General features: G+C 36.8%; 1 protein-coding gene across 1 annotated transcript; it reads right to left on the reverse strand.

The window, feature by feature from the left end:
• Positions 1-773: 773 nt before the first annotated feature.
• LOC143636181 (rhomboid-like protein 20) lies at positions 774-4,354 on the reverse strand. Its single transcript, XM_077103838.1, has 8 exons — positions 4,310-4,354; positions 4,134-4,234; positions 3,018-3,158; positions 2,687-2,753; positions 2,395-2,546; positions 2,166-2,267; positions 1,259-1,372; positions 774-1,161 (listed from the first exon to the last, which is right to left on the reverse strand). The coding sequence occupies exons 1-8, from the start codon at positions 4,332-4,334 to the stop codon at positions 994-996; spliced, it is 870 nt and encodes a 289-aa protein (XP_076959953.1). The 5' UTR covers positions 4,335-4,354; the 3' UTR covers positions 774-993.
• Between the last annotated feature and the right edge of the window lie 10,868 nt (positions 4,355-15,222).

The following is a 15,222-nucleotide window of genomic DNA, read 5'->3' on the forward strand; positions in this document are numbered from 1 at the left end:
AATGAGGGTCATAGATCATCTGTCGGTCTCGCTTTTAATTGGTAAGTACACATGGCCATAACAGTGTACGGGATGACCGTAACACATGATCTTCGATAAGTATTCATTATACTATAAGTACTTAAATCCATTAATTCTTTTAAATGGAGTTTTTAGTGGTTACATGAGCCTGATCATATATAATTTTAATATATTTAACTTGAACCACATTTTTTTAGGTACCACGTTTTCTAACATGGGTTGAAACCCACACCCAACAACAGGCCATTAAAATGAATTCGGGCTGAAACCCGTAGCAGCCGGATCCATCCTTGTAGTTAAAGAGGGTATTTTTTGGTACCTCCTGAAAGCCTAAATCACACCAAAGACTGTAAAAACAAACAATATAAACTAGACAACATAAATAATGTTCCATTAAAATCATACAAAGGTATTGAGCTCAGCATCTCTCTTCTTTGCTTTACATTTTATAGTTTTACTTGCATTTCTCTACGCAGTGAACATACTGCAATTATAAAGAATAACCTAATTCGACTATCTAGTACACCGTACACGTTGCATGATAAGCCGGTAAAATAGACCATTTTTGTCGATTTGTATTCATAAAATAGCAAAATGATCTAAAACAAATACCTGAATTATAAAACAAAATTGTGTTCAATTTTACACACTATATTTTATCGTATGTCTGCGAAGACACCGTTTTAAAACCAAATCCTCTCAACAACTTACATATGACCCGACACAGCATGATTCAAATTTACCAAAACAAATGAAAACAAAAACATTTTGCTTAGAGATGTTTAGCATGCAATGCAACTATACATCTTGATATGTTCAAATCACATGTTCAAATTAACCCTAGAAGATTCTAGATTCATGAGTATACATACACATATATCCATCTCTATGCATAAAAACATAAAGCAGAAGAAACTAAAACTAAGCTGAGAACAAAATAGCATGAAGAGTCAAAAAAAAATATAGCTTAAGTTAATGAGCCTGCGCCTCAAGAAGAATATTAGTGGCAGCATTGATGTCATTTCTTGCATGAACAAGCGCTTGTCTGGCTGAGTTTCTATCAAACCCCATTGAAACCAGTGTTGCAATCGAATCTTCCGGTGGCTCGGAACCCGTTGACATCAACCCACCATAATTACCCTGAATTTAACCAACAATAATTCATCATCCTTTTCACAAAGAGTTTACTTAAAAGAGTTATTGATGTCAATATGAAAACAGATAAAACTTTAGTTACCTCCCCTTGACGGGCTGCAAAGGATGGTGGGTTTCTAGGTGGTGTTGCAGGTGATGTACCGCCCACAGATGGAAAAGAAAGCCTTGAGAAGAGCGACGATATGAACTCTGGGAACTGAATTTATGAAAAAAAAAACAATAATAATAATTATAACTTTTAAAACATCATTAAGCTTTTTAGTAATAAAAACTGAGTTAAATGCTGCAGATAAAATTCAAAACCTGTTTATACAACTCCAGGGTTTAGATAGTTCAACAGAGATCATGGATACTAATCATTCAAGACTATTAACTTTTTCAGAAATAAGTTTAATACTAAATGGGAAGTCCATCACTATATTGAAAAAAAAACAATATTTACTATGCAAGTCATGATTAATGGTTGCGCTTTTATCATTATAATGTTTAAAAAGTTTAGGAATAACATTAGCTTAGGAAACAGAAATCAACTGTTGAAAAATTGAAAGGTGTCAAATCGAAGACCAACAGATATGCTTGTTTAATTTAGGGTGGCAAATTCGGTTTGACTTATGCTTTATATATAATGTGTCAAAACAGGTCAAATCAAAAACTCTAAAAAGAAAACAGACCAATTGACAATATAGTCATCCATCAAGGTTATTTGAAAAAATCCCCTATATCATTTTGTGCAAAAAACTAAATTCTTAATTAAATACTATATTTTTGTGATCATATCTAACACTTCTTTATGAAAACTTAAAGATTAGTAAGAATTATTTCAGATCAATCTGTCTTGTTTCAACTTTCAACCCATACACAAACTATCATTTTGATTTTGATTCAATCCCCCCAGCAGCCCATTTTCCCACAGAAAGTGGCTGCATGACCATTTTTCGAGTTCATAAACAGCATGCACAGCGTGAGGAAAAGAAGCAAAGAATGTATACCTTAACCCTACGGATGCGTAGCACATTTAAACGATATAGAGACCCAGCAAGAATGCCACACAGACCAGGTATTAAGGATCTTTTCCAGGATGACAATAGAAGCTGTGCATATACAAAACAATGGTGACCACAAACAGAACAGAACGTGGTAAACAATAAAATAAATATAAGATTTGGTAGGTAACAATTTAAATTTTACAGCACAAGTTATAAGAACAAATTTCATTACCTGAAGACCAGCTATATAAACAAAAGATTTGTCGGAAAAAGACACGCTAGATACACGGAACCGTGTTGAGACTGGAATGTCAAAAAAGAAGGGTACAAAGGAGGAGAATATGAGACCATAGGGACCGGATGTGAGCCTACTCAAAGCTGGATCTGCATAAATTTAGTTACAAGAACTAAAATTAGGGTTAAAGGATCACAGGATATTTTAACTAGCACCAATAGAAGAAAACATAGTAATCATGTAAAAAACAACAAAAAAAATGAAAAATGATGAACGTTTAGTAGCATACCATTGAGAAATGCCTGAGCTAAAATCTGTAGCAATGACGAAACAATTATAGAGAACGAGACAAATACCTGCAAGACAGTGAGATGTTCATTCCAAATATCGTAATAGATGAACAAACATAATGAATATTTTGAAAATATGCATCAATATATAATTGAAATCAATGATAAAGAAACTGTATCTTAGCTGTCTTTCATATATTATGCATGATGCAATTGACATGATTGTTACATTCAATCACACAGGAGTCACATGACAAATTACTTCAGTGTGTTCAGTTTGGAGAAAAAGCCAAAAACTAAAGAAGGTTAATGGATTGAGAAAACACTCACAGAATACTTGTTGGAACCAATTTGTCTTTCAAACACACGAAAGTAGTACAGAAGATACGCGCCAAACATCAGCTCTGGTGTAGACGAAAATGCAAAAACTGAAACAATCAGTTTCCATAACTGAAACTTCTTCAAGATATCCTGTCATGCAAAATGACTATAGGTCAACAAGCAGCTCCCAAATCGTAAACTTCATTAACATTTAAGAACCTCATTAACCAAGTTTGGATCATGTACACCAGTTTCATGTCCCAAAGACACTATTATAGGAAAGTGATCATGAGAAAACTGAAAAGTATGTGAAAACCAAGAAAACTACTACTACTACTACCAATCGATTTTATTTTTTCATCTCTTTTTATTATAAGGTTAGAAATGTTAAAAAGATTTTAAAAAAAATGCGTACCTCAATAGGTTGCATATATGTAACCACGTGAGCTACATTCGTGAGCTACATACTTTTTCTTCATTTTTATCTATTTTACATTCGTTACCTTATTAATAAAAGAAAAGAAAATGATTAGTTGGTAGTCTTTTTCTCGTAACTTTGTAGCTTTCTCTAGAACCCTCGCCTACTATTATAAGTATAGGTGCACAAACAGGTTTAAAAATTAAAACCGCTTTGGGTTGAAACCTGTTCAGTTTGGTCAACAAAAGTCAAAACCATTTTATGATCGGTTTTGGTTCGGGTTGAAACCGGTTTCTTGACCAGGTTACGATCGGTTTCGGTTTGGTTAACCAGTTTGGAACCAGTTTTGGTGGAGAAAATTACAAACCCGTTCCAAACATATTTCTACATAATCGCTTTCAAACTGGTTCGATTTCGGTTCGATTTTCGGGTCGGTTCGGTAAACCGGTTTATTTTCCCGCCTCTAATTATAAGTCTTATTAGCCTATACAACAATATTAAACCTGTAATAGCTAAAGTACTAAATCCTTTCAATCTGCTCATTCCACTACTAAATAATCAGTTGTATGATAAGTTAGGGTTAGCAATAATCTAATCTACTTCAATTCCACAACAAAATGTGATCAAATTGATTCACAATTTCGAATCATCTCATTAAATCAAAGTCTAACTAGGTCTTCATACACAAAACTAAACAAAAACCTAACCTGATAGGAGAATCCAAGCTTATTCGAACGGCCTTGGATCCCAAAGACGATCGAAAACAGACAGCACGCGATAACAAAGGCTCTAGTGATCGGAGCATTATCTGATCAATCAGCAAACGAATAATAAACAATCGATTCAATATTATTATTAATAAAATGTTAATGAAGGTACGTACTGAAACCGGATGGGCCGCCGTTCATGTTTAGTGGACCAATGACCGTCAGTCAGTTATACGGATCTATTATTATGAATATGATGATGCTGATAATGGTGGGTAATTCGTTGGAACCAGAGAATTTGGTAGGTTAGGGTTTCCTTGTGTAGTAAGCTAGCTAAGCTATTGAGGAACTAATTCAATATTTATTTTGGTTGGTTTTTTTGTTGGATGTTAAATGGTTTGGTTTACGGTTTATTCGGGTTGAGGATTTTTACGGCGAGATTGAAATTGAGGCGAACTGAATTCATGTAGTTTACAACTAGAGGTGGGTAATAATTGAACCGTTAACTGAACTGAACTAAAAATCGACAAAACCGAACCGAAATTAACCGATAATCGAATTAACCAACAAGCGATTGTAGGTTATTTTTTGCCGAACCAAACAATTAGTATGGCCATATTTCAAACTTTTATTCCATGTACACACGTTATACGGATCACGAGTTATAACTTGACCCAAATAATATCGCAATTGGCCCGTTTGGTAAGCTAATTGATGAACCGGACTCGGGACATGGCTTGGTTGCGGGTTCATGATATGGGCAAAAGAAGATTAAGATTATCATTACCTTTTGTTGGGTTTATTTCGATTTAGCATTTAAATTTCAAACTTCTCATTAACTGTGGGTTTTTATCTTTTATTTTTATTGATACTTATCTCTAGAACGAGATTTAGATATCCTAGAGTTCTAATCTTTTTGTTTGATTAATTATTATTGAAGAAGAATTGCTTTGAGTTTATTGTTCTCTCGTGTGCTTTCGTTTACGATCTTAGTCGATTTGTAAACATGTTTTATACCACAATTTTATGCATTTTTATCTTTGTTTCATGAATTAAAACATTCATTTAATGTATTTATGCATCAATTTCATGTGTTTTTAAGTATTTGATTTTGGTTATTAAATGATTCGAACCAAAAACCAAAAAGTTAACCCAATAAACCAAACCGATTAACTGAAAAACCAATTGATTAATTTGGTTGAGACCGTTAACCAAACCATCCACGCCCTTATTTAAAACCAAACAAGAAACTGGATTAGGATATGTTTCTTTTCAGATTAAAATGAGGACTTTTGAAATCATAAAGTGTATGGAATTCAGTTTAGGTTTTAATGGCTTTGATTTGGTTTAGTTTTTGGTTTAGAACGTAATAATAATCAACACACCTAGGTATAAATTTAGGGGTCAAGTTATTCTACAAATGGTAACAAAAATGAGAAGTGTGAGAAGCTATAAATAATTGACATGTGTCAAGTGGGGACCAAAAGAAGAAGGGTACAGAGGTAATTGTACACATTTTCTCTCTCCACATGCAAGACACATGTTAATACCCCCAACATTTTAGAACGTTTATAACTTTTTCGTATGACATTTAAAAAAAAATATCATCATAATAACAAGCGTTTTTTTATCTTTAATATGAGTATGATTTTTGTTATATAAAATTTAAAACAAAAATCACATCATTGTGTCTTTTCGCACACCATTGTGTCTTTTTCCGTCATCGTGATTTTCGCTTATCATTGTGTCTTTTTTCGCACACCATTGCGTCTTTTTTCGTCATTGTGTCTTTTCGCACACCATTGTGTCTTTTCGCTTGTCATTGTGTCTTTTCGCTTATCATTGTGTCTTTTCGCACACCATTGTGTCTTTTCGCTTATCATTGTGTCTTTTTTCGTCATTGTGTCTTTTCGCACACCATTGTGTCTTTTCGCTTATCATTGTATCTTTTTCGTCATTGTGTCTTTTTTCGCACACCATTGTGTTTTTTTTCGCACACCATTGTGTCTTTTCGCACACCATTGTGTCTTTTCGCTTATCATTGTGTCTTTTTTCGTCATTGTGTCTTTTCGCACACCATTGTGTCTTTTCGCTTATCATTGTATCTTTTTCGTCATTGTGTCTTTTTTCGCACACCATTGTGTTTTTTTTCGTCATTGTGTCTTTTCGCACACCATTGTGTCTTTTTTCGTCATTGTGTCTTTCGCACACCATTGTGTCTTTTCGCTTATCATTGTGTCTTTTTTCGTCATTGTGTCTTTTCGCACACCATTGTGTCTTTTTATCTAATACATAAAACACAATGCTTAATACATGTTACACAATAACTTGAAACGTAAAACACAATGGTGAATACGTATAACACAATGATCTAAAACGTAAGACACAATGGTGAATACGTATAACACAATGACTTGAAACGTAAAACACAATGGAAACAACATATTACACAATGACACAATGAACAACAAAAAAAACACAATTAAGAAAACCCATTAATTTTTTTTTTAATTTTTATATAACAATATGATACTCATATTTAAGATAAAAAATGCTTATTATTATGGTGATTTAAAAAAAAAATATTGTCGTATGAAAAAGTTATGGACATTTTAAAATGATGGGGGAATTGACATGTGCCTCGCATGTGGAGAGAGAAAGTCAACAAAGATGAATTATTATCTTTATGTCATTTTCATCAATTTTTATTTATTAAATTAATCTCGGCCATTCAAATCTAAGATCAGTGGACTGGATTTTATTCTCACCCTTCTCATTTTTGTTGTCCTTTGTATTTTAACTTTACCCATAAATTTAGTTATTTTTTTTACCAAATGAGTTTATGTAAATTTATGTTTAGTTTTATTTCTTTAAAAAGTACTTTTAACTTTATTTATCATTTATTTCCTTTTCAAATGATCCGTTTGTTATAATGTAAGTATATATCTACTTTTAGAAGTGCAAAACTTTATCTAAGATAAATAACTTTACTTTTTGGGAAAAAAAACTTATATGTGACGGATTCAAAAACCTCAAGTAAGGGAAAAGTTAGTTAGGCTAAGACGGACCCAATTGCCAAATGAGATGATACAATTAATATTTAGCTTCTAATAATTTCCTAATACGTTCATAAGAAAATACAAACAACAAAAGGTTCAAAATATGATATAGCTTGTACATAAAAAAGTTTTTTCTTTTTTGGTTTACAGGGGCTAGCCCGCCCTAAAGAGATGAATCTACCCTATTTTAACCCCACTGCCAGGGGCGCTGCCCTCGGACCCCCGTTCGTTGTGGGTTTTATAAAGACAGAATTACAATATGAGTAGCAATAGTTAATAGATACATGTAAATATTATACAGTTAGCCGTGCACAACTCAAGAAGGGAATAACTATTAACGGTGAACGTAACCACATTCAGGTGAGTTTCTAGCCCCATTTCCTTGTTATGTTTTCGAGGCTGTGTGCGTACTCGATGTGATAGTTAATACACTTACCTTAAATGGTGAGTGTATGCCTTGTATGATTTATATGATAGATATATGTCATGATTATGAATGAAAGCTTGTCGGTACGTGAACGATCTTCGGATATTGCGCGTATAGACAAGGGAGGTATATATATGAAAGATGAATGTGTATGATATATAAATATATATGTACAACATATGAATATGTATAAATGACTAAATAAAGTATATGTATGTTATGGGCATGTAAAGACAGTATGTACGAAGATGAAGAAAAAGGGATCAGAACCTAATAATATCTGAGATAGAGAAGAAAGGGATCAGACCCTAATAATATCTGAGATAGACAAGAAAGGGATCAGACCCTAAAATATTTGAGATAGACAAAGGAAAGAGGGATCAGACCCTAATAATATCTGAGATAGAATGAACAGTAATTATATAGTATGAAAGTAATATAAAGTATGAACGTATGTATGAAATTATATAATGAAAGTAAATGAGTAAAGAAATTATTATGTATCTTCGGATGCGTAATTGAAGGAAAGTAAATGTATTTCATGATGTATGATTAACTAGAACTCACTCAGCATAGCTGACTTTTAGTATGCACGCAGGCGAGTAGGATGCGACAGCTGGCATGAGCGGGACACATGGCAGAAGGATAGAAGCCTGGCATCTGAAGACCTGTCATGTTTTATAAGTTATGTTTTGATTTTGAAAGACAAGAAGAATGTTTTAAGATATGTTTATGATTTGATATGTAATGTTTTATGAAAGTTTTATGTTCCGCGTAAGGTTTTAATTAACTCTGATATAAAGAACTGTGTTTATGAGTAAATCCAACGTCCAATGTGAGGCGCCGGTAACGGGGCCTTACAAACACCGTGATTTGTTGCGAGGAAAAACCCCTTGATCTTGATTAGATCAAAGGAAAAAAAACCCGAGTGATGACAACTCGTTGATCACCACTTTATTAATATAAAAAAAGGTTACAAATGGTGGAGATATCGATCAGTGTTACAATGGAAACTAAGTGTACGAGCTATAAATGAGAGACTGCTCGAGAGTGTGAGTAATACATGTGTCTTCTAACTGATCATTTATCTCGATTATAAACAAAAAATGATAACTAACTAAATCCCTACTTTCACGCCACCATTCCACTAGCCGTTTCTTCATCATTGACCACATGCGAAAGTCTTCCAGTATCGCAAGATGACTTAGTCCTCCAGCTGTTATATCTAACAAACACAACACCATTCAAATACTGCTATTAGTAAACATATAATACCAAGAATCCTTGATCATTTACAATCCGGAACATATCGTAAGGATAATTGATCCACAAATCGATCAAGGATAGAGGATCCTCAGCATATATTCTATGCCCTAACAATTGTCCCTAAAATGGCGGGTGTTTATGCTTTACAACTGGCATTTTGAAATTTGAAAATCATGCAAAAAGATTAATCGATTAGACAGTTGCCAGAGATAATTATTATCAAACCCTTAAATTTCAACTGTCGCCGCCTATATATGTGATGCTCTCAATCTCTTTATAACCACATATTCTGGCAACTCTTCAGGTATACTTCTTCCTCTCAACCTTTTAATATAATATTCTGAAAAATGTCCGTCGCCTCTTCTTCTTCTTCTTCTTCTTCTTCTTCTCCCTCTAAACGATCCGACGAATTCTCCGATTCCGAGCTATTGGAGATGCAGCCTCAAAACCTGATCACAAATCCCTCTATGGAGATTTGTAAGTTCACTGACCCCAAAATCAATGAGTTCCGACCACTATTTCCACTGGAAACCTTTTTCCGACCATACGACTCGTCGATTCGTTGTGACGTCTACTCACAGACCTGAGTGTGTTTTCCGGCCTGTCCGTTTCTCATCGCTTTCACTTATCCTTTCCCTTCCTTTACCCAAAACTTCTTCAAATCAACCGGCATGTCATACATCCAAGCTATGCCTATGGTTTGGAGAGTCTTGAGCACTATTGAAAGAATCATAGAGGAGAGGAAAATCGAATTTGGCGTCCAAGAGTTGGCTCATCTGTATACCCTAACTACCCACGGCTCAAATCGGTTTTTGTTGAAATCCAAACCTCGTCAACCCAACCCGATTTCAAAAGTAACCTTAAATGATTCCTCCTGGAGGAACCAATTTTTCTTTGTGAATCGTAACTCCATACCCGGTGGGACTGATTTACCTTTGACTTGGGTTAAAAAGGGTAGGATCCTGGATCCTTAGGTAGAGAAATAATCCTTGGAGATTGTTCTAATTCTGAATCTCTCTTTTTCATCTACAGTTGAAAACTTTGCTTCACTGGCTAAGCTACCTGGAACGGAAGAAAGAGCGAAGAAATTTCTTGCCCTGGATACTGAAGTCAGGACTTTTCAAGCAAGATTCGTCGAAGCTTTTCGTGACATCTCATCAGACTCCAACATGTCAAGTAGGATTAAAATAATAAATAGAAATGAATAAAATTAGATAGATGTGACAATCGTCAATTCCAGGTTAACTCCGTTAACTCAACTCCGTCAATTCAAACTTTAAGATCGTTGAATCTATAACGCACACTTCATTACATTTAAACTAGGGTTTAAATGACGCTTAACACTCACTACATGGGTAGTCTTTCGGGATTTGCACCGAAACGCAAACGAGTTGACGCAAACGATTGATAAATAAACGACAAACGTAAAAACAATAATTATATGATTATTATGTGTTAGGATTATGTGCTATGTGATAATACTATGGTCATGTTAACTTATTGTCCAAGTATGATGGAATGTTCTAGAAAAACAACACTTGGAAAGAAGAGGGACTAGAATGTAACTTGATTATTTATAAATATAACTTAAACACTAAACCCTAACTATTTTCCCTAACCCTACAACTTCCGATCGGAAGTCTCTTGTTCCCTCTCCACGGCTGCCGTCCACAAAGATCACACACACACACATCAATCAAGAGATTAATCCAAGAACTAGGTGCTAGGAAGGTATACTTGATCATCCCTTACCTCCTTGTTGTGTAATTTTGATGTTTAATGGGTTGTATGTAAACCCTAAGTAGGCCGATTATATGTATGTATGTGATCAATATGATTCTTGTTAGTTGCATAATAGATTGATAACTAGATTGATGTTGTTGCATGATTCATTGTTGTCTTTGATTTGGATTAGATCACAAACCCTAATCTTGTATGTATGGTGTGATTTATATGCATGGATAGTAGTTATGGTGTCTAGAGGGTTATATGGATGCATGATAGTTCATAGATTGTTATGATGTTGAGTTTTGATGTGAACAGATTCTGGACAGAATATATATACGATGTTTAACTGACTGTAACGAAGTGTAAACGTGAAAATTGATTGAGATTGTGGGTACTGCAGTAAACTAGGTTGAGTCTAGTTTCTATAAAGTATAAATTCGTAATTTTTGGATAAGTGGAAGTATACTTTTATGATTTTACAAAAACGTGATGCAAAGCTGAGCTGTTAGACCTGCTGTTAGGTTATATTGTAAATTCTATATCTCATGAACTACGAGGCCAATTGGGTTGGTTCCACTTCTGGAAGTTGACTCACTGAGTTAGGAACCAAACCCAAGTGGTCTTGCATTTATTGGATTTTTCGTTTACCGGGAATTGCAAATAACATTCTGTTGTGCATGAATCTGACTGATATGAGTTTACTGTAGTGTTTTGATCATTATGAGAAATCTATATGGAATAAAAATAATATAAAATATGTTCTGGAAACCTAAGACATGTATGTTTCAGTGGTGATTTTTGGTGAATTAATTGAGATGATATGATCGGTGAAATAGTACAATCTTTCAAGTAGAAATTCTGTCACAATGAAACTAGCTGCTGAGTTGTGTAGGAATGCATGAAATATGATAGTTTTTATATAATTGTTGTATTTTGACCAAAATACCCTTGCGGGGAATAGTTGCTAGTTTGATTGCCATGAATTGACCAAATTGCCCTTATGGGGAATAATGGTTAGTTAGTCTTTGTTTGTTGACCAAAATGCCCTTACGGGAATAATTGCTTGTAAGTATGTTATTAATACATGACACGAAAGTAATTGCTCACTCGTGTATCGTATCACAATTGTACTTGTTTAAATCACACACGGTTCACAAACGAAACACGAAACATGATACGTGCATAGGTATTATGTGCCGAGTCTAGAGACTCGTTAAACGTTCCGATACTTAGAAAATCTCTTTGTTATTTTAGAACGCTAGAGAGTTTTCTACGACGCGCATCACTCGGTGATCTAATTTGGAATATTCTTCGCAAACAGTGAGTTCACTTACCCCGCTCTTTGAACTGTTTTCAAACGTTTTTCACTTGGGGGAGATAACATACTCCGATAAACGCATTTTTGAGATAAACACATATTTAAGATTTTGTTATAAATTATATATATCACTTGTAGAGGCTAAGCGGCACGTAACCCTTGAAGTCCCACGCATCGAACCGGTTAATATTTGGAATAGCGAGTCACTGTTGAGTAGTACTACTGGGTTTGACAAACCCCACCCGACGCTAAGCTCAACTGGAGGTTGAGTGGGTGTAATTTTGGCTAACACTTACCATGGTCTGGGTTGACCTGGTGACGGGCACTTGATAAACAGTCAGCTTCGGTCTCGAACCACTTAGTAATACTTGTTGTATAGATTAGCTACCTATCGATATATAATTTGACATAACATTATCTGGTAACACTTAAACGCTGTAACGTGGTTACACACTTAAACGCTGTAACGTGGTTACACACTTAAACGCTGTAACGTGGTTACACACTTAAACGCCGTAACGTGGTTACGCAAAACATTTAAACGCCGTAACGTGGTTACGCAAAACTTTTAAACGCCGTAACGTGGTTACGCAAAACACTTAACGAAAACGCTGAACTCAAACGCTAAACGATTTATCTTATATAACTTGTGAACTCACCAACCTCGTGTTGACCCCTTTTAGTATGTTATTCTCAGGTAGCCGAGGCGGGCGCGCGGTTTAGGAGCATGCATTAATGAAAACACTTTTATTCTGCAAACTTAATTTTAACAGTTACATTTGGTTTTAAGTCGTCCTGCGTGACGCAACTTTTGAATTAAGGTTTTACGCTTCCGCATTTACTTTCATTTAAACGTTTTTCTTTGGTTTGGTTATAACTAATGAATCCGATCCTGCCAGTTCACACCCTCTGACGGTAAAACTCCGTTAGTGGATTTTGAGGGTGTGACAGATTGGTATCAGAGCCATTGGTTATAGCGAACTAGAAACTGCATGCATACTAGACTATAACCGCGACGACCCATTAGTTATAATGATACACACTGCATAGGTTTGTGTAGTCTTGAAATCTTATTTCTTTACCTCCTTTACTCATACGCGCGCATATACACGGCTTACCTGTAGAAATGTCGACGCCACCCTCATCATCATCCGATTCGATGACGCATGCTCACGGGAAGGAACCGCAGTTACCTACTGCCTCGCCACCCCACGTAGTCCCGGAACTCGAAGCTCCTGCACCGAAGAGGTACCGCCTATCCGGAGGCTTGTATGACAACGACGTTAGCTGGGAGTGGTACCCCAACATGATCAGACGTATGGTCTACCGTGAACAAGTTCCCCCATTGCCTCACCCGAACCACCCTGCTTACCCTAACACTCTACCACCTATACCCGAACCTGTAGAGCGAGTTCTCGCAGCTGTCGTTTCTTGTTTGGAGCGTGATGTGGGTTACATGCGCTACACTAGAGAAAATGTTGCCAGACTGTTTAAAGATGGAACCGAGACTCAGGAGGAGATTGCCCGCATGGCAGCGGCAACGAAAGAAATGCAAGAGACTAGTGAGCAACAAACCAAGGTTATGATGAAGATGCAAGCCGAGATGATAGACTTGCAAGAGCAACTCCAAGAAGCAAGGACCCGAACCGAAATAGCATTAGAACGTTGCGATATCCTACAAATGCAACTTGCCCAGAACGCAGCAGAACCCGAGGCAGAGCCTGAAGAGGAACCTGAAGAAGATCCCGAAGAGGAGCCTGAGGAGGATCCCGAGGAAGATCCCGAAGAGGAGCCGGAGGAGGAACCGGCTGAGGAGGAGGCACATTCAGAGGTGTCCTCCGATGACGACATCTAGTGATGATGACACTTAGATGGAGGGGTTGTCTCCATCCTAACTATTATTTTTCTATGATTTTAAGGATTGATTGGAAATACTTTGTAGCGAATACAATGGTTTTAATCATGAATTTTTACTTAGACTAATATGTGGTTGTGATGTGATGTTGTTCCTTATTTTTCTTTCTTACCTATTTTTTTTTATTACATGTATGGTGTGTTGCATATGAAAGAAAAATTCATGTTTAACATCTTATACTGTGATTCTAGGAAATGGCCGGAAGAAACGCTGGACGAGGACGTGGTAACATCAGCATGACTGCAGCTGAACTCCAAACCCTGCTGAATGACCATGTTGCTGCCGCTTTAGCTGCACACGTTCAAAATCAAACAGGAGGTCCGAATGGAACATGTACCTTCAAGAACTACCTTGACTGCAAGCCCAGTACGTTTAAGGGCACTGAGGGAGCTATAGGCTTCCTGCGTTGGGCTGAGAAGGCCGAGTCGGCCTTTGAGATGTGTAACTGTCCCCCTGCCAGTAGGGTCAAATTCGCTGCTGGGACACTTGAGGATTCCGCCCTCACTTGGTGGAATTCGAACGTCCAGATCCTTGGATTGGAACTGGCTAACGCGATGAACTGGGAGGAGTTCAAAAGCATGATGCGAGAGGAGTACTGTCCGAGGGAAGAAATTTCGAAGTTAGAATCAGAATTTTGGTCACTAAAGATGGTAGGTTCGGAGATTGAAGCCTACACTACTCGTTCGCACGAGTTGGCTGTGATGTGTCCGCGGATGGTGGATCCGCCGAGCAAGAGAATAGAGATGTACATTGATGGGTTAGCACCACAGATTCAGGGTATGGTGACGTCTTCCAGACCAGCCACGATCCAACAAGCGATCCGTTTGGCTCACAAACTGACGGATCAGGCTGTGACCCAGGGTGCGTTACCACCGAGGGGTTCGACTGTTAAAGTCCGTGACAACCCGAGTAATGACCACGTCAGCAACAGTAACAACAACAGCAACCCGAACAGCGGGAAGAGAAAGTTCGACAACACCAGATCTTCATCCTCGAACCTCCCACCGCAACAACACTACCGTAAACCCGAGTTCACCCGGAGCTTTAACACTCAGAATCACAACAACAACAACTCCAACAACAACGGTAGCGGGCAGGTTTCGAGCGGATATGCTGGGAAGTATCCAAAGTGCAACAGGTGCAACTATCATCATGTTGGCCAGTGTGACCGTGTCAAGTGTCAAAGATGCGGAAAGATAGGTCACCAAGCGAAAGAATGTAGAGGAGACCTTGCGGCAAAGGGTGCTCCTAAGCAACCGATGACTAAGGGATGTTTTGAATGTGGACAGGAAGGTCATTTCCGGAAGGATTGCCCCAAGCTGAAACATAATGACAACAATGGGGGCAATGGAAGTGGCAGTAACGGTGGAGGAAAT

The sequence above is a fragment of the Bidens hawaiensis genome, unplaced genomic scaffold (assembly GCF_021521415.1).
Source record: "Bidens hawaiensis isolate Kalapana, Puna unplaced genomic scaffold, B.hawaiensis_p1.1 tig00007801_1, whole genome shotgun sequence".
NCBI lineage: Eukaryota > Viridiplantae > Streptophyta > Magnoliopsida > Asterales > Asteraceae > Bidens > Bidens hawaiensis.

Coding starts and splice junctions, on each gene's coding strand:
- LOC143636181 (XM_077103838.1), bottom strand. CDS start 4,334: ATGAACGGCGGCCCATCCGGTTTCA. Junction 4,235..4,309: donor CGGCGGCCCATCCGGTTTCA/GTACGTACCTTC, acceptor CTGATTGATCAG/ATAATGCTCCGATCACTAGA. Junction 2,754..3,017: donor TTGGTTCCAACAAGTATTCT/GTGAGTGTTTTC, acceptor ACTGTCTTGCAG/GTATTTGTCTCGTTCTCTAT.